General features: G+C 37.5%; 1 protein-coding gene across 2 annotated transcripts in view; it reads left to right on the top strand.

Moving 5' to 3' along the window:
* Nucleotides 1–25,762, top strand: part of grsm (probable aminopeptidase NPEPL1 granny smith protein) — a 102,766-nt gene that overhangs the window by 59,569 nt on the left and 17,435 nt on the right. For both annotated transcript variants that reach the window (XM_075291132.1, XM_075291131.1), the window contains exons 2-3: nucleotides 8,398–9,425; nucleotides 21,515–21,671. In XM_075291132.1, the coding sequence (XP_075147247.1) occupies nucleotides 8,398–9,425; nucleotides 21,515–21,671 (1,185 nt within the window). The remainder of the gene's footprint in view (nucleotides 1–8,397; nucleotides 9,426–21,514; nucleotides 21,672–25,762) is intronic.

The raw sequence follows: 25,762 nt of genomic DNA, 5'->3' as shown, positions 1-25,762 counted from the left end.
TTTGTAGTTCTGAATTGAATTGTTTTTTCTTTCTGGTCCATTATTGTTGTTAAGACATGTAATAAGAGAAGATCTCATTTTTATCAAATTTATCCAAACACCAAAATCATCGATGTTCCACTTTAAACCCCATTTGTTTACTTTGTTGCTAGTCGTTTGTGCCAAATTTACGAACAAAAACACTTCACCACCCCCCCCCTTTTGTCGTAGTTTCACACCAGCTAAGCAATCCCCACTCAAAGTTGTCGTCGTTTGCTCTTGATATCAACACAAGCCACATATCTCTTATACACAATTTCTTCGTTTTGAATGATACAAATATTCTCTTCGCTCATCGTCATTCTTGCTGCTGCCTTATTCTCAACATATCATGCTATTATAACTAGTCACTCCATTACATTGTTGGTGTGATCACCGCTACTTTTCACCAACGTTCAAGGCCAACAACTTGTCTGCTGTCCTTTTCTTACTTTCATTTTAAAGCAGTGATTTTCTGTTTAGCGGTTCGTGACGGCTGGCTGATATAAATTTCTTTTAGTATTCATTATCGTTCTTGAGCTTTCGCATTGTATAAAATATACGAGAAAATAAAATTGTTAAAAAAGGTCTAAAATTAATTGGTTTTAGTTTATTTTTTGGAAAAAAGGTTTGAAAAGGCTCAAATCTTCACCAATTGTTTTGGACCCGATTTTCAGAGTTTTGAACACGTTTATGGAGTTTTTGCTTTTGAGTGATTGATTGAAGTTCCTTAGCGACAATACATCCTCTATAGCTCGCAGGATGTTGTTCACCGCAATTGCAGCATTTCGGGCGAAAAAAAGGTTTTTCACATTTTTGGTTTCGAGTTTGCCCGCGCACATTAGTTGTTTAGAGCAGTAGTTCTTTGTATGATTATATCCCTGACAGTTCTTACATTGGGGAATAGATTTTGGAAGTTTGATGGCTTCTATTTTGACAATGGTGTTCAAATTTTGCTTTATTTCATATATCTTTTATATTCTCTGAAGGATGGAAGCTTAGAATAAAAATATTGAGAGGACTCTTCGTATAGTGATGAGTTTTATTAAAAGCATTCAAAATATTGAAGCCTTGTTCTTTCAGATCCGAAATAATTTCGATGGGGCTGCAAGAATGATGTAGGTTTTTCGCTACCACACGTATAGGGCGATCATGTTTGCTTTCATATCAATGCCATTGTATGTTGACCTCATTAAGAGCTTTGGTTGCTTCTCTGTAATCATTGGCTTCGAACGTTGATATTTTAAGAGAATGATCATCTATATGTTTTATAGTATGTCCATTAGAGGCTATTGGTTTTATGATGTTGCGAAGGGCGGTGCTAACTATAATAGGTGGTGGGCGAACAGCCCTTGGCTGAGCACTCGTAATAGTATTCGTGGTATCAGTATTTTCAGCATCTGGATTTACAGTATCCTCGCCATGGGTTATCGGGGGTGTAGAGATCTCTATTTGTTTTTCAGTAAACTTTTTTCTTGCCTTTTTTCTGGGTAACTAGAACAATTGTTTCTGTTATGCTGAATTGATTCTTCTGTCTCTATCAGTTTGTTTATCTTTTTTTTTATAGTTTTATACAGTAAATATTGGAATCTCACTTGTATATTTGTGAGTTGTTGTTGTGATTTTTTTTATTGGTCTGCCAGTTTTAATATAGCAGCACCGTTGTTTTAGTTGTAGTCAGCAAAATCCAGTGTAGATTCCCGACTGAACTCGAGTAACTTTTTTTATTAATACCCGATACGGTTTTAAACACGTCTATGAGCTACAAAAGCTACAGCTAGACTGATATGATATACAATCTAGAGAGGTATTGCAAACAATGGAACATGTGGGTAAACCTAGAAAAATCGAAAATAATGACATTTCGAAACGGTGGGCGTGTAGTAAAGGAGGAAAAATTGACATATTTGAATCGAAATATAACATAAGTAGATAAGCTGCAAAGATATTTCCTAAAACAGATTTAAAAAAAAAACCGAACTTTATACCGAACTACATTCTCTCATTAGAGACAGACATTGTAGACAACCATTTCTACACACTAAAACTGCATTCAAACTACAGTTTTGATACAATTTTCAAATATGAAAACACAAGATTGCCACATATATTGTCCCTAAAAGTTTGGTCAAAAAGAGTTTTTTGGGTAACAGCTATGGAATCCCTGGCTCGAAAGGTCAACATCATCATGAATGAAGACTTGATTCGGAGTGAGCATGAATAGAGAACGACAATGAATCTGATGGACCATCAACTTAAATGTCTAAGTTACGCTCAGATGAGACAAAAAGCTTACTCAAGCGGTGGTAGATACTACACGCAAAGAAAAACAACGTTTAGAAAACGTGTACCGAAAACGTTTTTCTTTTGTTAGAGTTTTTTGAATTGCTTCGAAAATTTTAAACTTTTATCACCAAAAAAATTCGTTTGTTACAAAATTTTTATTTTTTCAATAAAAAAAGTTATTTTTGAAACAACAACACAGTCCATTTCGTTTATATCAAACACTGTTCTTTTCCGACTTTAGGTCTTTAATAAGACACAGTTTACAGTTCAAAATTTAATATACTACAATGTAATGTTGAACATTTTTTCGGAATCTTCCGAACATATCTGGAATATATGTAAAAAAAAAAAAAAAAAAAAAAAAAACTTTGGTCGAAGCGGGGATCGAACCCACGACCCTTGGCATGCAAGTCGGACGTAGCAACCACTGCTCCACGGTGCCAAACTAAATGTTTGTTTCTGTTAAATAAACTTTGTTTATTCGGTTCGTGGGCGCCGCAAGCTATGCTATATAAATATAACTTATATGGATATTTATCTATTGATGACCATAACAGGTACATAGCTCATTGGTTAGTGTGTTGGCTTACAAAGTGCATGGTCCGCGGTTCGATTCTCCGTCCAGGCGAAAGGTAAAAAAATTTTAAAAATTTATAAAATCGTATAATTTCTTCTACATTGTTGGTATTACAGAAAAAGGTGCTAAGAACTAAAAAACTTCGTGGAAGTGAGAAAGATGTGAGGGAAAATGCAATTAGCCAGAAAAAAATTTTTTTGAGTTAGTCTTTATGAAATTGTTTTTACATCCTGGAAAAGAATAAACGTTTATCACAAAAAGTATATACTTTTCTTCCAAATGTACTTCCTTTCAACGAAAAGCAAATGAGAAACGAACTTTGTTTGTCTAAAATTTCGTTTGGGAGGAAAGAATTATTTTTTTGCGTGTACAGATTCCTTAATCCATGAAAGATATAGGAAATATAGATAAAATATCACTTCTAATGAGAACAAGAGCAGATATACTTCCATTAAATGCAAACAAATACAATAGCCCGGGGAGTATGGAATGCTCTTTCTGCAATACGGGCGAAGTGGAAAATTTACAACATTTCATAACCAATTTTAAGAGAAATCCGAATGTTAAATTTTGGAAAATCATATCTGGAAGAAAATTAACTTGTAAGCATATTAAACGGAGAGTTTGAGAATGGATGGGACAGATTATATGATTATATTAGTTATGCTTTAAATTATCGAAATTATATTATGAATGAAAACTTTTAAAACAACATTTGTATTACTTATAAAGTAAAAGGAACAGACTGGAATTAACTAAAATTTTGAAAGTGACAGACAACTTTATGTTATTGTCATAAATATGAATTTATTTTGTTTATTTAAATTAAATTAAGGTTTATTTTTTTAAAGTATTAGCATATTGTATACAAAAAAATGAGCAAAATAAAAAAAAATGATCCATATCGGTTCATAATTATATATAGCCCCCATATAAATCGATGCCCAAATTTGACCTCCGGAACCTCTTGGAGGAGCAAAATTCATCCGATTCGGTTGAAATTTGGTACATTAAGCTAGTATATGGCCGCTATCAACCATGGCAAAAAATAACCTACCAACATTTTATTTCTATAGAAAATTTTGTCAAAATTTTATTGCGCTACAAAATTTTGTCAAGATTTTTTTCTATAGAAAATTTTGTCAAAAGTTTATTTCTATAGAAAATTTTGCCAAAATTTTATTTCTGTAGAAACATTTTCAAAATTTTATTTCTTTAGAAAATTTTGTCAAAATTTTATTTCTATAGAAAAATTTTGTCAAAATTTTATTTCTATAGAAAATTTTGTCAAAATTTTATTTTACGTATTTAATCGGCCGTTTTTTTGTTTAATATATGGACTAACTTACAATTTAGAAGACGGTGTTAATAAGAAGTAGAAGTTTCTACGCAAACCATGGTGGAGGGTACATAGATTCGGCCTGGCCGAACTTACGGCCGTATATACTTGCATATCATAAGTAATTTTGATATGCTTTTTGCGATTGTTATAGTGTCATTTACGAGTTGTGGTAGCGATGAAGATGAAATGGAACTTTGAAATGCTGGCAGGGAATGATTCTTTTACAACTACCTTAAAAGTCACTTTTTCTGATAGTTTGAAGGGTTTCTTATTGGCGTCGTCCTTTTTCGACGAGTTTTTGATGTAAACGATTGTTTTCGACGTGGTGCCGTCAAACTCAAAAAATGTTGGCAGGATTATGAGACGTTCAGATGTTTCTTAGAAACAAGAGACGAATTACCGAGCCCGTCAGTGCTAAGGGTGAAAATTCTAGAAGAAGACCAAGCAAAGAAGGCAAAAGAAGACAGAGGTGAACATAACACTTTATACGTTAACAATTCAAAATATGTGCAGCGCAGTAAGAAAAACGAAGATTCAAATAGGAATGTCAATAAAGAAGCATGGAAGTTTTTTAAGTGCGGTTTTCCTGGGCACTTTGCCAAATAATGCAAGTCAAAACAAACAAATGAAGGCACAGAAAAGGCAATGAACAATGAAAAACCAACACAGTAGATAATGCGATGAAAATCACAGACGCCGTTGGTGTCTTGATAGTGGTAGTACAGCTCGCATGAGCACGGAAAAAGAATACACAAAACGTTGAATTTGGCGAGTAAAGATACCACAGACATAGTGGGAATAGGAATTTGCCAGAATTTAGGGCGAATTTACTATCTATCGTATGTTTTATAAAAACAAAGTTGAAATACGAGAACAAAATAAAGTTTTTTACACGGCTAATAGTTTTGGTGGTTTATATTATTTACAAGATCAAAATTTGTTTGTGCTGCCGCTTGTGGTGAAGCTAAAATTGGCAAAATAGATGAATGGCATCTCAAAATGGGTCATGGTGAAGGAGAATTTGGTGCAAGATATGAATTTTGCTTCGTTGGAAAAATTGCACCTTGTGAAGCAGACAAGAAAACCATTTCCCAAAGCGAAGTCAGAACGAGCAAACGATTTGTTGGAAATCGTTCACAGCGGTGTTTGTGGGCCAATAATGGCGGCATCTCATTCTTCGGCAAAATACTTTGTGACTTTCACGGATGATTACTCACTATATTGCGAAATATTTGTACTCAAACAGAAGTCGGACGTGTTGGAAGTTTTTAAGAAATTTAAGAATGCAGCTGAAACATTTACAGGCTAAAAGATAAAAGCATTACAATCCGACAATGGACGTAGAGGGTGATACGGTCAAAATGTGGTCAATATAAACTTACGTATTTCTTTCAATTTTGCATTTAAAAAACCTGAACACCCCTCATTTTGAAGGTGTGTGTGTGTAGAATGTTGCTCCTATTTTGATTTTAGAATTCACTCTTCAGTTGTCAAAATGCCGTCCAAGCAAGAAGAGCAGCGTATCAAAATTTAGCTCGGGCATCGCGAAAATCCCAGCTACTCGCACGCAAAGCTGGCAAAATCGCTAAAAGTTGCCAAATCAACCGTTACAAATGTAATTAAAGTGTTTGGGGAACGTTTGTCGACAGCCAGGAAGTCTGGATCTGGGGGTAATCGAAAACCGGAAGCCGCTGAGACGACAAAGAGAGTTGCCGGTAGTTTCAAGCGAAACCCTAACCTCTCTCTCCGAGATGCCGCAAATAAGCTGGGTGTATCGTCTACAACCGTGCATCGAGCCAAAAAACGAGCCGGACTATCGACTTACAAGAAGGTAGTGACTCCAAATCGCGATGATAAACAAAATACGGCCGCCAAAGCGCGATCCCGGAGGCTGTACACGACGATGCTGACGAAGTTTGACTGCGTGGTAATGGACGACGAAACCTACGTCAAAGCCGACTACAAGCAGCTTCCGGGACAAGAGTTTTATACGGCAAAGGGAAGGGGAAAGATAGCAGATATTTTCAAGCAAATAAAACTGTCAAAGTTCGCAAAGAAATATCTGGTTTGGCAAGCCATCTGTACCTGTGGCTTGAAAAGCAGCATTTTCATAGCTTCCGGGACTGTCAACCAAGAAATTTACGTGAAAGAGTGTTTGAATAAACGTCTGCTGCCTTTCCTGAAGAAACACGGTTGTTCCGTACTGTTTTGCCCGGATTTGGCATCTTGCCATTACGGTAAAAAGGCCATGGAGTGGTACGCCGCCAACAACGTGCAGGTGGTTCCCAAGGACAAGAACCCTCCCAACACGCCAGAGCTCCGCCCAATTGAAAAATACTGGGCTATTGTCAAGCGGAACCTAAAGAAGACCAAAAAAACTGCTAAGGACGAGCAGCAGTTCAAGGCAAACAGGCTTTCTGCGGCGAAGAAGGTGGACAAGGTGGCTGTACAAAATCTGATGGCAGGTGTCAAGCGTGAGGCCCGGCAATTCGGATTTGGAAAAGCGAAAGCCTAACTGAATATTTTTCCTGAATTTTATACTAATTGAACTTGAAAAAGAAATTTAATTTGATTTTTTAAGTAAACGATTTCACCGATTTACACGCGTTTTCCCTTGACCAAATTTTGACCGTATCACCCTTTAAGTATTGTAATTATGAGTTTGATGAGCATTTGCAGATGTATGGAATTCGAAGAAGGCTGAGTGCCCCTTATACCCCACAATAGAGTGGGGTTTCTGAACGCACAAATAGAACGCTTCTTGAAATGGCGAGATGCATGATTAGGTATGTGTACTAGTTTTGTATTTCGAAACTGAATATGAGGATATTTTCGAGGACGCCGATGATGATGCAAATAAAATGGAATCATCACTGGAAAATAGTCAAAAGGGGACGAATTTACCGGACAACTTGAGCGAGGGTGACTTTGATTCTGATAGGATCATAGGATCAAGTAGATCGAAATCACAACGGGTGAAGACAATTGCTAAGAATGGCTAGACGGCATAAACACTTGTAAGTACCCTGTTTGTAAAATTGGTAACGCTTTGTGTGGTCTATGCCATTCAGGCTTAAAATGGTATGAAAAGCTGACAGAAAACTTAAAGAAGCTCGATTTGAATATATCGAAACATGATCCCTGTTTATTTTCAAAGAGGGAAGGCGAAGATTTTCTATTAATTACAGTTTACCTCGATGACTTGTTAATCGCTTCAAATAATAAGTCTTGGATCAAAAATGTGAAGAAGTCTTTATCATATTATACATTTTTGAGCCAATTTAACAACAATTATTACGGAAGTCATTGGCAAGCTGCTAAACGTGTCTTGCGGTACACCAAAGGAACTATTGATTATGGATTGTTATACCGCTGTGATGAAAAAAAACTTTATGGCGTTGTTGATGCGGCCTGGGGGTCCAATATGGTGGCTAGGCGTTCATATTCCGACTTTTCGTTCATAATGTCTGGTGCAGCTATATGTTGGGAAGCTCGAAAGCAGAGGACAGTATCCTTCTCCTACATAAAATCAGAATACATGGCGCTTTCGGAAGCAACAAAGGAAGCTTCTTACCTGAAAGAGCTTTTGATCGAGACCAGATTGCAATGTAATTCCGTAATGGTATTTCGAATACGACAACCAACCCTGTCGTGATATTTATCTTTTATTTTGTCGTTTATCCTTTTGTTCTCTTTTTGTACTTGTTTATTACCTGTTACTCTTTATATAATCAACTAAGTCAACCTTTGTGTACATTTCAACGAGTAAACTTGTCTTGAATTCTATTAAATAAAATCCCAACTAATTTGAAATAAAGACTTTTTCTTCCGATTGAACGCATTAGAATATCCAACAAATCTGCAATGTATTCCAAGTTGTTGTTGTCGATTGCCTTATAGCGTGGAGTAATTTAAGAAATTAGAAAATATTCTTTTCATCTAAAATAAGTGCAATTTAAATAGGAAAATTTTCCACGTATTGCTGATACATTAGGATGAATTAATACTTAAAACGTTTACTAATATTTAGGATTATTTTGAATTTTCTTTGAACTCCCACGTTGTACAAGTATTATTAGTTCAATTTGTATAGAAGCTGGCTATAGTTTCAAAAGTTCTTCCAACTTCAATCCACTAATGTTTGCGTCTATACTCATTTTTGTTTTTTTTTCAGATGGCCATTGAACTGAAGTTCAATTCTTCCCTTACACCGAGTGATCCTCATTACAAACCCGTATTGATTATTGGTCAGTTAAAACATTTAAATCTTTTGAGATTTACAGATGTTGCCTGCAAATTGGAGCCCCGCGTCACTGAGGATACGTTTAACAAGGCCATCTCGTGTTTACATCCCTCCCCTACCGATAAGATATCCCTATACTTGGATGTAGCTACCATTGCTGCGGTACCACTTAAATGTTCACGTCATAATACACCATCTCGAGCCCATGCCATTACTCGATTGGTAAAAAATAGCGTTTTAAACGTTAATGAAGAAAATATTGTTATCGTCTGTGAACGTGCAGATTTGTTTGCTAGTGCCTGTGCAGTGGTACGTGCGTTTTCTTTGTATTCCCGTAAGACTGCAAACAGCATAAACAGTCCATCTGTTAGTAGAGTCAGTGATCAGGACATACCTATGAAAAATGTTGCGGAAAGTTCAGTTATAAGTATTGAATTTGTCATAATTGAGAAAGATGGCTCGATATCGGAAACTCCTTTGGATGCATCTGAAATTTGTTGTCTGGAGGTAGCTGGGAAAGGCATACAATTGGCAGCTCGTATTGTTGATACACCTTGCAATGAAATGAATGTAAGTCATTTTATTGATGAAGCCGAAAAGATTGGTACTGAATTGAATATCAAACCAACTGTTATACGTGGCGAAGAATTGCGTGAACGCGGTTTTGGAGGCATTTATGGCGTTGGGAAAGCGGCAGCTGTACCACCAGCCCTTGTGGTAATGTCACATGAACCAAAAGGTGCGCAGGAGACTATTGCATTAGTCGGCAAGGGTATCGTTTACGACACAGGTGGCCTTAGTATCAAGGGCAAAACTGCTATGCCAGGCATGAAACGAGACTGTGGAGGAGCAGCAGCCATTTTGGGTGCATTTTACGCAGCTGTGAAATGTGGATTTAAAGAAAACTTGCATGCAGTGTTTTGTATGGCGGAAAATTCTGTTGGACCGAATGCGACAAGGTAAGGTAAAAACTAATCATAAATAAGTTATGGTCGGTCCGAGCTTAAATACGAATTTATGGTACTTATAACAAAAAAAATTGAAAAACTGCAAAATTAAAAGTAATTAAAAAATCAAATGAAATAATGATATAATTAGTTTCTGTTGCCAAAGAATATTTAAATATCTGACGTAAATTTTGGGCCGGTTGAACTTATTGTAATTCATTAATAAACAAAATGTAAAAGAAACACATTTTAAAGCCCAATTGGCATAAACAACATTTGATGTACCCTGTCAACATCTTTTGAATTTGATGGCACTTCTGAGAATCTCCACGTCGAAAACAATCGTATACGACATCCAAAACTCGTCGGAAAAGCGCCGTCACTATTGAGAATTTGTACCACGCCAAGTTACTACAAAAATCCTGTTCTCGGAGTCCGTCCACCGCCCATAGCACCGGAGGAAAGAGACCTCCCACGGCAGACTAGGATAGTTTTAGCCCAGTTAAGATCAGGCAAGTGCAGCCGCCTCAATTCCTATTTATCAGTGATTGATAGCAGCGTAGCTGACGTATGTCCAATTTGCAACCAAGGGCCACACGACACGCGTCATCTTTTCTCTTGCCCAGCTAAACCAACCCGACTTACCGACAGGTCACTCTGGACGCACCCCACCTTAGTCGCAGAGTTCCTCGATCTGGCCACAAGCTGAAGTACCAAAGCGTATAACATAAAAATGGATGAAATTACAATAAACTGTTACAACAACAACAACTACAAAAAAAGTATCGCATGAGTGCAATTATTACGTGCCTTTTTATATAGATTTAGGTACGACGCCAATAATAGTCCCTTCAAACTATAAGAAAAAGTGTATTTTAAGATAGTTGTTAAAAAATCATAGTGGTCAAGTAAAACACGATTGTTTAGATATTTATTAATTTGATTAAACATTTATAAATTCTTATTAACATAACATTTATACGACTATCACATCATATTTAACATAATTTTTTGTATTAATAGAATAATGATGTAGAGTTAGTTACAAGTAGCATACATATTACATATTGCAGCGTCTATCAGCCAGAGTGTTTATTCTCGATGGAGGCAGCGCGTTCGGAAAAATAACTGAAGAACTTTCACTTTATTCCATTTGTTCACCAATATACCTTTCATAATTTTAAGCGAAATAAATATGTTTTCAGCACTTCATTTTCATTTTTATTTAAATAAATTATAATAAGCTAGTTGCACTTGGTGTTTCACAAAATATAAAATGGCTCTTGTAACAATAGTAATGGCAAAATACTTTCATGTACATTTCGTACTTTTTGATACGTTTCCCCATCACAGTTGGCTATTGTTGTAGTGTCACTTACGAATCAGTGGTAGCGATGAGGATGAAATGGAACTTTGAAATGCTGGCAGGGTATATGGTATTTCATTTTGTTGGCAAAAGCTAACAAGATGCGAAACGTGCCCATTTTCGCATCAGGGGAGTACGTTTCTTGTAGTCAAATCGTTGACATTGTGTATACCCCTTTGCAACAACGCGTGCCTTATATTCACTAAGACTTCCATCAGTGTCCAATTTGCGTTTGAATACCCACCTACACCAAACAACACTCTTACCATTTGGCCGTTGGACGAGTTTCCACGTTTGGTTCTTTTCCAATGAATCAAGTTCTCTTTTTATTGCTTTGTGCCAATCGCACGAATCATAAAAATTTTCTACATCCTTGTATGTACGAGGAACGTTAGATACAAAGCGTTCAGCGTTTAAAGCAATAGCAATGTAATCATATCGAGATGGCGATTTTATCAATCTCGAACTTCTTCGGAGCTCTACGGTATTTTCAGAATTGTTCACGTTTCGATGTTGAATATTTCCATTAATTTCTTCTGGATGACTAATCGCTTCTTCAAATGATTCATCCTCACTAACGCGGTATTTTCATCAAACCCATTTTCTACAGGAACCGATACATTTTCATATCTTTCAAATTCACACATTGGTGTCTTCTTTGTGGTATCTGTACATTTGAAATCTTATTCGTTACATCTCTAGATAGAACTATCTTCTTTTCTGCTGCATCCCAAAGACTCACCCCCGTTGTCGCATCGTAAGTTAGATATCTTGACATCATGCAAATTTTCAGCCATAGCTTTGAACGTTTTGAAATGAGTTAAGACTTCAGATTTCTTTGCCATGGTGTTAACTAAAGTGAAGTGGGAATAATCGTCTATAAATGTCACCATATGTTTCATTCCGTTCCACGAAGTAGGGTGAATTGACCCATATAGATCAGTGTGCACCAAATTCAGAATTCTAGATGTCTCGCACACGAGTCACAAAAAGTCTTTTCAACATCGAATTTTTCCATGCCATCTACCATTGATTGTAACTCCTTCATATCACTTGTGTTTAAATGACAAAGTCTTTTATGCCACAAGTCAAATTGTTGTTCAGTTCTGCCAAAATTTGCACTTTCAACCGTTTCAACATTGATTTGAAATTCATAAGTTTTGTTCCTCATTTTACCCTGTAATACTAGCAATTTATTTTTAAATAATCGGTCTTCAAATACTGCCTTCATTCCAGCTTCCTCGATTCGGCGAATAGAAAACAAATTACATTTTAGATCTTTGCAGGGCAAAAAATTTTTGATGGTGCATTTCAAAAGTTTTCCATTAACATTTAAAGAACCAATCACTGTTCTAGCATTGTCCGCTTCGATACATACCCCATTCTTCGCAATCCCAATTACTATTGGAGTCTTTAACTTATGTAGGTCAGAAAAACCGTCGCTTGCTCCAGAATCCTCAATCCAGTTCATGGAGTTAAAAGATATTTGACAATTGTTATCATTAGCCACAAAACACACATTTGCGGTTTTTGCGTTTGCGTTCCTCTTCTAATAACCTATTCTTCACAAATTCCATCTCTAATGAATCCGGGTTGAGAGTCTCAATGGCCGTTACCACATTGCTAAACGATTCTGGAAGAGTTTATAACAAATGACATATTCCGCCATTTCTATGGTAGCACCAGATGACTTCAATTTATTGCAGATATGCAATTGTGAAATTATATTTCTTTCTAAGAACCACACACAAAGTTTATGTAATGAAATTTTATTTTGGACTGAAAAATTATTTAAAATGACAGTATGAAAAATGTGTATTCTATGTCATAGCCATCTATGTTATGAATTGAAATAAAAGTAAAGTATTTAAACAGTAGAGTTGATTTCGATTGTTACTCCAACACCCTTCCTCAATCGATTTCAACGCCAATGGAAGTTCGGAATTTTTCCATAATTGTTGCTGGTAATGGTTTTGTCATTATGTCTGCAACCATCATCTCACTTGGACAATAAACGCAAACGACATTCCCCTTTTCGACATGATCTTTGACAAAGTGAATTTTAGTATCGATATGTTTTGTGCGATTGCTAAGCTTTTCGTCCTTAATGATGCGAAGGCAGCTTTGATTGTCCTCGAAGACGGTAGTTGGGCCATTTTGAATAATCTTCGGTTAGGTTAGGTTAGGTTAAAGTGGCAGCCCGATTAAATTTCAGGCTCACTTAGACTATTCAGTCCATTGTGATACCACATTTAACTAAAAGTACCTATTACATATGGGCACTTCTAGTCTTAACCACTGAACCTTCTCTATTATTTACTTTTGTGGAACCAACCAGATTGCTCCAAAAACATTAACAAACTGCTTAAGTTAACGTTTTCCAGGTCAGCCAGTAATCTAAAGCTATATGCTCCTAAAATTCGCTTACGCCTTACACAAAGAGCAGGACACTCACACAAGAGGTGTTTAATTGATTCCTTTTCCTCCACATCATGACAGCTCATACAATAGTCATTATACTTCGCACCTATAGTTTTTGCAAATTCGCCTATCAGGCAGCGACCCGTTATAGCAGATATCAGGAGTGCTATCTGATGCCTTGAGAACACTAGCAAATCTAGTGTGCGGTTTAAGTTTAAATGGGGCCATATTTGCTTGGTTTCGCTACAACCCTTGCAATTTTCCCATCGAACATTGGCCATCTTAACAGCCCTCTCACGCAGTAAGAGCTTGCAGGTGCCCAGAGGCATACCAACAGATTCTAGTTCCCCTGGAATATGTAAGGTAGTTCCTAGCCTTGCTAACACATCTGCTTCGCAGTTCCCCGGTATGTTCCTATGGCCAGGCACCCATATTAGGTGAATATTGTACTGCTCAGCCATCTCGTTGAGAGATTTGCGGCAGTCTATGGCCGTTTTCGAGTTAAGGAACACAGAGTCCAAGGATTTTATTGCAGGTTTACTGTCTGAGTATATATTAATGCCAATATTAGTTGGAACATTACTTCTCAACCAATTCACCACCTCTTTTATTGCCAATATTTCAGCCTGAAAAACACTACAGTGATTAGGTAATCTTTTCGCTATTCGAATTTCCAGATCTTTAGAATATACTCCGAACCCCACTTGTCCATTCAATTTGGAGCCATCAGTATAGAAATCTATATATCTTCTATTCCCCGGGTCTGTGTACACCACGCCTCACTGTTGGGAATTAGAGTTTCAAACTTTTTGTCGAAAAGTGGTTTTGCCAGGGTGAAATCCACTACGTTAGGCACATCTGGCATTACTTTGAGGACCGAACTATGACCGTACATTTTTTCCGACCACAGCGATAGCTCGCGTAACCGCACAGCCGTTGTTGCAGCTGACTGTTTGGCCAAAATGTCTAAAGGCAATAGATGTAGCATGACATTAAGGGAGTCTGTTCCTGTCTTACTAAATGCGCCTGAGATACATAAGCTCGCCATACGCTGAACTTTATCTAAACAAGTCGGTTTCTGAAGTGCCGGCCACCAGACTACAACACCATATAGCATTATAGGTCTAACTACTGCCGTGTATAGCCAATGCACAATTTTTGGTTTTAGTCCCCACTTTTCCCCTATTGCCTTTTTGCACGAGTACAAAGCTACCGTGGCTTTTCTCGCCCTCTCTTCAATATTAAGCCTAAAATTCAGCTTCCTGTCCAAAATAACGCCAAGGTATTTTGCACACTCACCAAAGGGAATTTCAGTACCCCCTAAGGAAATGGGCCTAACCGTGGGAGTTTTGCGATCTTTGCAGTACATGACTATTTCTGTCTTTGCTGGATTTACACCAAGACCATTATCTTTCGCCCATTTCTCAGTCATCCGGAGAGCTCTCTGTATAATATCTCTGATTGTGGATGGGAATTTCCCCCTGACTGCTAGCGCCACGTCATCTGCGTATGCGACCACTTTTATCCTTTCTTTTTCTAGGGAAACCAGAAGGTTGTTTATGGCAACATTCCAAAGAAGAGGTGATAGAACCCCTCCTTGAGGAGTGCCTCTGTTCGTCTAACAGCCTAAGTATACCTGGATCAACATTCAGAGTTGTCAGTCCATTTAATATCGAGCTCGGATGGACATTATTGAACGCCCCTTCGATGTCTAGAAACGCCACGATTGTGTATTCTTTGACAGATAGTGAGCTTTCAATAAAGCTGACTAGTTCATGCAATGTGGTCTCAGTCGACCTGCCCTTCGAGTATGCATGCTGTCGTTTCGAGAGCAAACTTGAATCCACGCTAGTTCTAAGATACATGTCTATCATCCTCTCCAGGGTCTTAAGTAGGAATGAGGATAAGCTGATTGGTCGGAAATCCTTCGCACTCAAGTGAGAGGCTTTTCCTGCTTTAGGTATGAAGACGACTTTTGTTTCCCTCCACTTTTCTGGAATATATGCCAAGTTTACACATCGTTTAGATATCACCGTCAACCAGGGGATAATTCTTTCAGCCACTGCCTGTAATTCCGCCGGAGTAATTCCGTCAGGTCCGGGGGATTTGAATGGTCCAAAGCTATTTAAAGCCCATTTTATTCTAGATTCCGACACAATTTCCTCGATAGGAAATGATCGCTGAGCCTCTGTTACACCGCCGGAACATGGTTCAACCGTCTGATTTCCAGGGAAGTGTGTATCCAAAAGTACCTCCAACGTCTCCTCACTGGACGTTGTCCAATTTCCCTCCGATGTTTTAATGAAACCTGGAGCGGTGTTAGTGGATGCTAGTACCCTCCGTAGTCTGAAAGCCTCTGACGTATTCTCAATGCTGCTACAGTAATCATCCCAAGAGTTTTGTTGAGACCTTCTCAGTTCTCGTTTATATGCTCTCAGATTCATCTTGTAAGTGTCCCAATCCTCCGGAGCTCTTGTGGACTTTGTTAAAGAGCTTCCTGCAGGATTTCCTCATATTACTTAACTCCGTAGACCACCATGGCGGCCGATTTTTTCCCCTTGGCTTTTCTCTAGGGCAAGCAGCTTTCAGTGAAATGTTGAAGGCCTTAGTAATCCGCTCCACTGCGTGTTCGATATCTTGCACAGTACTCATATTTGTCTCCGGCATTTCCGGTATCATCAAATTGAACGATTCGCTATACAGCTGCGCTCAAAATAATAGTAGTAGCAAATAAATTAAAGCACCATCGTGATTTACAGTTTTTGTCGTAAAATTGGTACTGTACTCAGTGTTTTTAGGTTGCCGAACATATAGACGGGATCCTCTTCGATCATAAAGCACCATTTTTGACTCATCCATCCAATGTTCCTACATATCTGTACTGGGGAATGTTCCTCCATTTCTGTACTGACCAATGGAAATCCTCTTGGGCATACTTTATTCTTTTCGATACATGTTTTTTTTTTGAAAGGAGAGTGACTTTTCTTGGACTATGGACAGCTAAATTATTTTCGTCTTTTAATTGTTTGTAAGCTAGCTTATAACCTTTTTTTTTGTTTTGGAGCTTGCAAAGGGATTCTTCTTATGTCGATTTTTTTACAACAACAATAGCATCAGAAGTTAAACCAACGGTATTTTTTTATTATGCACACTCCAAACAATGATATAGTAAAAAACAAAGATAAAATAAACCTTTAGTGGAAGGAATAGAAGAAGCAGAAAAAAAATTCAGCACAGCACTACTATTATTTTGAGCACAACTGTACCTATTCCAATCAGCTTTCCTAACATTTGGCGGAAATATGGTCTTTGAAGTACGAACAGCCAATCTGAAACTGATGTAGCGATGATCTGAGAAGCTATGTTCCCTCAAAACTTGCCACTCAGATATCTTATCATTCAGTTCCGGAGAGGTCAACGTGACGTCCAAAACCTCTTGTATGTTCCTGGTTGGTGCATCTCCCTTATTGCAAACTACCAGGTTAGTGTTCAAAATAAACTCTATTAGCGACTCTCCCCTTGCATTAGTATCACTACTTCCCCAAGTACTATGATGTGAATTTGCATCGCATCCTATAATGAGTTTTGTCTTTGTTTTTAGTGACTCCTCAACTAAGGTCTTAACGGCACAGGGTGGCATCTCCCTATCATGTCCCATGTAGACCGAAGATACCCAATATTTGCATGTGGATATCTCTAGACTGGCTACGACAGTGTCTGCATTGCTCAATGAAGGAAGCAGAAACAAGTTTAGTTCGTTTTTAGCAATTATACATGCTCGATTTATATCGTTACCGGTATTATGCAAAAGTTTGAAACCCGGAGTGCTTAATTCACAGATCTTGTTCTTATATATGTATGGTTCTTGAATAAGAACTATATCTATGTCTCCTTTAATCAGGAGAACTTTTAAGGCAACACAAGCGGCCTTACAATGGTGAAGATTTATCTGGAGGAACCGTAGAACCATCCAAATTTTCAACCACCGTCACATCAGCCGCTTCAATTGAGTCATCAAGGACTTCCTCTTCACAGATCTCGGTGACTCTCGCAACAATCCGCGATTCAGCTTTGGTGAGGTTTGAGCCTGTAGAAACTTCCCGCATATGATTTTCGCCATAGTCTGCAGGTTTTATGTCTCCTTCGGCTTCGCTAGGAGATTTTTTCACTGCTGACTCTACCGGAGGCTTGTCCGTTTCGGAATCCTTTGGCTGATCGCTTTTGTATACCTTCATATGGATATCATGAAAGCCATAACTTACGCGTCCTTGGGTCTGGGCTAGATATGGCAGCGACTCTATGTTTAATATAAACACCGCATGTCGTCTTGGTCCATCCACCTCATCCAAACGACCAACCTTCCAATCGGCGGTTGGAAGATCTGGGTTACATTCTTTTAGTCTCTCTAGTATTGTCTCAGGATCAGGTGGGTTTTCCGGTATCCATGCATGTGCTCTAGGTTTAGCCGGTATGTCTTTTTTTATCGACTAACTCCAAAGCGGCTCCTTCCCAAACTTCACCAATTAGCATCAATGCAGCTTTAAAGCAATCCATAGACCTCTGGTTCTCAATTTCCCCCCATTTTTGCCTTGGAATCATACCGTCCAATGCTCCTTTATTAATAATAGTCATCACAAGGCTGTCTTTTGCAACTGAGGCAAACGATCTTTGATCCCGTTTAGAGGATGGCAGCTCATCCGGTGATCGTTCCCTTTTTCCAGCTTCCATTAGCGTAGCTAGACAATTTTTCTAGGGGGGGCTATAGCCCCCCTAGCTAAAACTTTATAGACTGAACTTTTAGGTTCAACTAATGTTTTATTTCATAAAATTGAATAAAAAATAGACATCAAAATAACTCGACAATCAATTTATAATAAAGCAACTAAAAGTACCCTACGGGAAATTGGTGCAAATTGCCACTGACGGACCTATCACAGAACTGATACCTGTGCTCCAGTTAGTTGCAATTTTCACATTTAGTGAAATAAAATTATCAGAATAACCTTTTGTTCAACATATTTCAAAAGTTTTTTTTTTCATTTCGAGTTCGATTAGGAGCCCAAATTGAAAGAGATTTCTAAGGGTTTGTCCGAGACTGGTTCCTGAGGACCTGTTTATGGGTTGCTCCTGCTAAATTGTCCCAGGACATGTCCTTTGGGATGAGTCCAAGAGCGTCCTAAAATGTAAGTTTACTCCGTCAATGACAAACCCATGTTAAAGTGGACGGTCCCTTCCATACGTTTTGATCAGAACTGGGACTGGTCCATACACACCAGGGACTAGTCCTGTACCAGCTCTGTGGTTGATCCATTTCCCGTAGGGTAGTTCCACACTTTTCCCAGCAAAAAATTGGGAGTTGTTCTAAAGGCACAACTTTAAAAGCACTTCCAAAAATGTCCTCACAAAGAAGTTAACTATTTTAACTACACAGGAAGTTTTTTTTTTATTTTAATGCCTAATTTTTTGTTTTATTTTTTCAAATAGTTTAAAAAAAGAGTAAGAATAAATAAAATGGTACAAATTATTCAAATTTTGCCACATAAATGCTAAATCCATTATATAAAAATCGATAATATTTGAAAAAAACGTTTCAAACAAGCGTTAGAGTGCATTAAAAATCATAAAAAAATGTAAAAATTATTTATTTGGGAAAATATTCAGATCACACCTTAAGAAGTGATGCAAATTCATTGCAACGGTTGTTGAAACGGTGGACATTCGTTCTATGACAAGTTCATATTACATTCATCCCTTCTCCGCCAATTTTGTACCACTTCCAGACCCAAAAAGAACATTTTCACTTCTTTTTTGGCGACGCTTTTTTGCAGCATTATTAAGATATTAATTTATGAAAGAATAGTTTTAATATCAATTACTATTTTTTATTCAACTAAATCATAAGTTCAACCACAGCTTTATTTCATAAATATCAGACTTCTACCACAACCCAAGTAATTCGATTGTGCATGAAAGTCTTTAGTGAAACTTTGTGCGTTGTACGAGTATATACTTGTTTAATTTTTATAAAAATGTAAAATCGTAAATAGGTTTTCAAATTCTGGGGGGGGGCTAAATTTTTTCTGGGGGGGTCTAAGCCCCCTCCCCAGATGCCTTCCTACGCTTATGCCAGCTTCAAGAATTCCTTGAGCCCATTTTAAGGAATCGCTTTGCTTAGCCGACAACGTGCTTGGGTCGACTGATCCTAATTTCTTTAGGATAAACAAAGCATTTCTTCGTTCCTTGAATCTCTTTCGAGAGGGAGTGCCTCCTTTTGATGTCGACACCTTAGAAAAGGTTCGACTTGCCAAAGTGTCACCGCGTGTCGACCCGTCTACAGGTCGACTAATTGGGCCTGACTCTTGGTCGCTGTCCAAATTTATAACTTCAGTCGTTACCCGTCCACTGGGCCCTGAAGTTAGCAACCCAGTGGATGACTTTGAATTTCGCTGCATGGTGGTTTATTATTTCCACCACACGTGAAATTCGTAATAAGTACTTATTACGATGAAATACTCCGCTATTAGAAAACACGTCCGTTCAGTTCGACGGTTGAATAATGAATAATCTTCATATCACTCAATAATTTTCGAAGCCAAATGGCTTCCTTGCATGCTTCAGAGAGAGCGATAAATTCGGCTTCTGTTGAAGACAGAGAAATGCATGTCTGCTTTCTGCAAGACCAACTAATGGCACCACCATTTATTTGAAATATGTAACCGGAATTTGACTTCCTGTCTTTCACATCTTCTGCCCAACTGGCATCTGCATAACCATGCTGATCGTTTGCATCCTTTCCCGACTTGCTAAGTCGAAGAAAATAATCTGCTGTGCCCTTTAAATATTTCAGTACTCTCTTAATTTCCAACCAGTCCTCTTGACAAGGCTCGCTTACTTTTCGTGCGAGAATGGATACACATGCTGCGATATCGGGTCTTGAATTTACGCTGATGTATAAGAAAGATCCTATAAGCTTTTGATATTTCTTGTCGTCCAGCAGTTTTTCAGATTCACATTTTCCATACGATGGATTCATTGGATATTTTGAGGATTTTGACTGGTCAAGGCCATATTCTTTCAACAAGTTATTGATGAAATTTCTCTGGCGCAAACAGAAATTTGACGAGTCATCTTTGAATACTTCCAATCCCAAATAATGCTTGACTTCTCCAAGATTATTTATTTCAAAATGTCCTTGGAATAGATTTTGAACTATTTTTATTTCTTCCTCATTTGCACCAGCCACCAAAATGTCGTCAACGTACACTAAAATGTAAGTAATCATCGTGAGCAATTTCGTTCTCAAAAAGAATTGATTGGAGATACCTTTCTTTGCAAAGATATTTGAAAGGGAAACGAATATTTCATAGGCCGTTTTACAGTCCACATATTCGAGATGAGAGTCACCAATTCTTCTAATAATGATAGATTTAGCTTTCGCATCTTTCTTCCGAAAGTCAACCCTTTTAGCTTCGTTTGTTTCTCGAGATACTAACATGCAAACATCATTCCACAAACCATGTTCATTTAAGACAGTCTCCAACCGAAATTGTCGAAATTCCGACCCTCAAACTGATGCACAGGGATAATTCTTTAGCCATATCTGGGCCCGTAATCAGATAAATATAAGCAAATAGTTTTAAGGGTTATGACAAAAAGGAATTTATTGAATATAGTTTGAAGTGAAAAAAGGTAACTAACTGAAACATTATTTTTCTATGAATACATACAAAATTCAAAGCACATATGATAAAATACAATATTATAAGTCAAAGTGTTTATAAAACAAGTATTTAATTGTATTTCAACATTATCTTCATAGAACCATGCGAGTTATTTTGTATTTTAAATTTACCAAAGAAAACTGTAGAATATATGCAAAAGTAGTATCGAGGTATATTCAATGTACATTACTTAAAATGTCCTTTGTGCAGTATTCTCATACATCTGCTAACAATTGTTTCTAATTAAAAACTCACTTTTTTGTTGGTTTCTTTTCATGCCATTGTTATTCTCAAATGCAATCACACATCTCTTCCCTTGAAAATCATGCCTTACCCTCTGTTGCCCTGAACTATGATGAAAACCAACATATCAAACGCATTGCAACAATGTCATATTTACTATGCGGCCTGGGTCATGTGTGGTGTTTTGATTTTCGTGCTGGATGTTCGTTGGTAAACATTCTCTTCATAAACTTCAAAAACACATTGCAACAAACCCCATGGATAACTGTATGCAACAATTAACACGGCTATATTGTGTGTGGATACGGCTATGTAAACACAAATTTTCTCCTGGATTCAAATCATCCCAGACCTGATGATATCCACACATTGTACTCCGGACGTACAGTTGAAATTAATAATACTGATGCCGAGGGACGTCTAGTATTGTCGGATGGCGTGGCATTTGCAAACAAGGATCTAAAAGCCAACATCATATTGGACATGGCAACATTAACAGGGGCACAGGTTGGTATATTGCATTTAAAACGGCTGCTTGATATTAAAACAAGTATATACAGCACTAAGTTCGGCCGGGCCGAATCTTAAATACCCGCCTCCATGAACCAAATATTAGGGTTTCTTTTGATATTTCAGGAGGGCTTGAGGACACTTCCCGAAGATTAATTTAAAGATTTCACCTATGAGGACTATATCAGATTCTGGATTTATAAGAACCATTTTTGTTTGAGGTTTAGAGGAATCATTAACATCTCTTGTAAGTGTGCAAGAAAATTATAAAATAACGTCTTGATTCGAAATCTTAAATCTGTAGAAGTAAAATCTGGAAATTTTACATTGAGTTTCAAGCAATTTTCATGATCAGTGCGGCTTCTACACCCTCAAGAAGTGAAGTCGGTCTATATGGAGGCATTACCAAATGGACCGCTAAAAACTTAATCCGATATACGTTTTTGTGAGCCTACAATACCAGAATATTTACAATTTCAGGCAAATCGGAAAAAAGTACGGTTTCTAGAAACCCAAGGAGTTAAATCGGGAGATCGTTCTTATGGGGGCTATCCTAAAATATGGACCGCTACTCACCGTTTTCGGCACACCTCTTTATGACCCGAAAATACCTCTAGATTTCCAATTTCATTCATTTCATTTCATTTATTTATTTTCGCATAATCTGTAAGCCTATTGTGGCCAAATCGATCATAAGCAATGACATGAGAGACCATAAGTACAATATTAAGATATTAATACTTAATAGACAAATAGATAACTTAATAATAAAGCTACAAATAACAAGTATATACAGCAGTAAGTTCGGCCGGGCCGAATCTTAAATACCCACCACCATGAACCAAATTTTAGGATTTCCTTTGAAATTTCAGGAGGGCTTGAGGACTTGAGGACACTTCCCGAAGATACATTTAAAGATTTCACCTATGAGGACTATATCAGATTCTGGATTTATAAGAACCATTTTTGTTTGAGTTTTAGAGGAATCATTAACATCTCTTGTAAGTGTGCAAGAAAATTATAAAATAACGTCTTGATTTGAAATTTTAAATCTGTAGATTTTCACCCGAAAAATAAAATCTGGAAATTTTACATTGAGTTTCAAGCAATTTTCATGATCAGTGCGCCTTCTATACTCACAAGAAGTGAAATTGGTCTATATGGAGGCATTACCAAATGGACCGATAAAAACTTAATCCGATACACGTTTTTGTGAGCCTTAAATACGAGAATATTTACAATTTCAGGCAAATCGGATAAAAACTACGGTTTCTAGAAACCTAAGGAGTTAAATCGGGAAATTGTTCTTATGGGGGCTATACTAAAATACCGACCGATACTAACCGTTTTCGGCACACCTCTTTATGGCCCAAAAATACCTCTAGATTTCCAATTTCAGGCAAATTGGATAAAAACTACGGTTTCTATAAGCCCAAGAAGTAAAATCGGGAGGTCGGTTTATATGGGGGCTATACCAAAACATGGACCAACACTCACCATTTTTGGCACACCTCTTCAAGGTCCCAAAATATCTCTAGATTTTCAATTTCGCGCAAATTGGATGAAAACTACGGTTTCTATAAGCGAAAGACCCCAAATCGGGAGGTCGGTTTATATGGGGGCTATACCAAACCATGGACCGACACTCACCATTTTTGGCACACCTCTTCAAGGTCCCAAAATACCTCTAGATTTTCAATTTCGCGCAAATTGGATGAAAACTACGGTTTCTATAAGCGAAAGACCCCAAATCGGGAGGTCGGTTTATATGGGGGCTATACCAAAACATGGACCAACACTCACCATTTTTGGCACACCTCTTCAAGGTCCCAAAATATCTCTAGATTTTCAATTTCGCGCAAATTGGATGAAAACTACGGTTTCTATAAGCGAAAGACCCCAAATCGGGAGGTCGGTTTATATGGGGGCTATACCAAACCATGGACCGACACTCACCATTTTTGGCACACCTCTTCAAGGTCCCAAAATACCTCTAGATTTTCAATTTCGCGCAAATTGGATGAAAACTACGGTTTCTATAAGCGAAAGACCCCAAATCGGGAGGTCGGTTTATATGGGGGCTATACCAAAACATGGACCGACACTCACCATTTTTGGCACACCTCTTCAAGGTCCCAAAATATCTCTAGATTTTCAATTTCGCGCAAATTGGATAAAAACTACGGTTTCTATAAGCGAAAGACCCCAAATCGGGAGGTCGGTTTATATGGGGGCTATACCAAAACATGGCCCGATATAGCCCATCTTCGAACTTGACCTGCGCGCAGACAAACGACGATTCTGTGCCAAATTTCAGGACGATAGCTCCATTATTGAATGCTGTAGCGTGATTACAACAGACAGCCAGACAGACAGACAGACAGACGGACATGCTTATATCGTCTTAGAATTTCTCCCTGATCAAGAATATATATACTTTATATAGTCGGAAATCGATATTTCGATGCGTTACAAACGGAATGACAAACTTATATATATATATATATATATATATATATATATATATATATATATATATATATATATATATATATATATATATATATATATATATATATATATATATATATATATATATATATATATATATATATATATATATATATATATATATATATATATTATGAAATTTCAGGCAAATAGGATAAAAACTTCGGATTCTAGAAGCCCAAGAAGTAAAATCGGGAAATCGGTCTATATGGGGGCTATACCAAAATATGGACCGATACTCACCATTTTCGGCACACCTCTTTATGTTTCTAAAATACCTCTAGATTTCCATTTTCAGACAAATTGGATAAAAACTACGGTTTCTATAAGCCCAAGACCCCAAATCGGGAGGTCGTTTTATATGGGGACCATACCAAAACATGGACCGATGGTCACCATTTTTGGCACACCCCTTTCTGATCCGAAATTACCTGTAGATTTCCAATTTCAGGCAAATTGGGTAAAAACTACGGATTCTAGAAGCCCAAGAAGTAAAATCGGGAGATCGGTCTATACGGGGACTATACCAAAATATGGACCTATACTCACCATTTTCGGCACACCTCTTTATGGTCCTAAGATACCTCTAGATTTCCAATTTCAGACAAATTGGATAAAAACTACGGTTTCTATAAGCCCAAGACCCCAAATCGGGAGATCGTTTTATATGGGGACCATACCAAAACATGGACCGATAGTCACAATTTTTGGCACACGTGTTTGTGGTCCTACAATACCTCTAGATTTCCAATTTCAGGTAAATTGAATAAAAACTGCGGTTTCTATAAGCCCAAGAAGTAAAATCGGGAGATCGGTCTATATGGGGGCTATACCAAAACATTGACCGATACTCGCAATTTTTGGCACACCTCTTTATAGTCATAAAATACCTCTAGATTTCAAACTTCAGGCAAATTGGATAAAAACTTCGATTTTATAAGCCCAAGACCCCAAATCGGGAGGTCGGTTTATATGGGGACTATATCAAAACCTGGACCGATATAGCCCATCTTCGAACTTCGAACCGATATAGCCCATCTTCGAACTGCCTGCAGACAAAAGATGAGTTTGTGCAAAATTTCAGCACGATTGCTTCATTATTGAAGACTGTAGCGTGATTACAACAGACAGACGGACATCGTTATATCGTCTTAGAATTTCTCCCTGATCAAGAATATATATACTTTATATAGTCGGAAATCGATATTTCGATGTGTTACAAACGGAATGACAAACTTATTATACCCCCATCACCATTCTATGGTGGTGGGTATAAAAATTTAAGAAAAAGGTTAGAGAAGATGAAATAAAGAACATTCGGAGATTATTTATATTCAAACTGGGTTACCAGAGCGTAATAACTTTGATTTGCTTGACGATGTATATTGTGTGTGTGTATTGTTTCAATCAGAATCAACGTTCTGAGCCAATGTAGTACTGAATATCCGTCTGTGCCATATGCAAGCATAGTTTCCTCATTTATACATGCTAATTTCATTCTAATAATTCTCATTGTTTGCCCTGAGTCATCGTCATTGATATGATTTTGAATGGAGAAGTTCCCTGTGCTGAACTAG

The sequence above is a fragment of the Haematobia irritans genome, chromosome 1 (genome assembly GCF_050003625.1).
Source record: "Haematobia irritans isolate KBUSLIRL chromosome 1, ASM5000362v1, whole genome shotgun sequence".
In the NCBI taxonomy this organism is placed as follows: domain Eukaryota; kingdom Metazoa; phylum Arthropoda; class Insecta; order Diptera; family Muscidae; genus Haematobia; species Haematobia irritans.
This window is presented reverse-complemented; position numbering and strand designations above follow the sequence as displayed.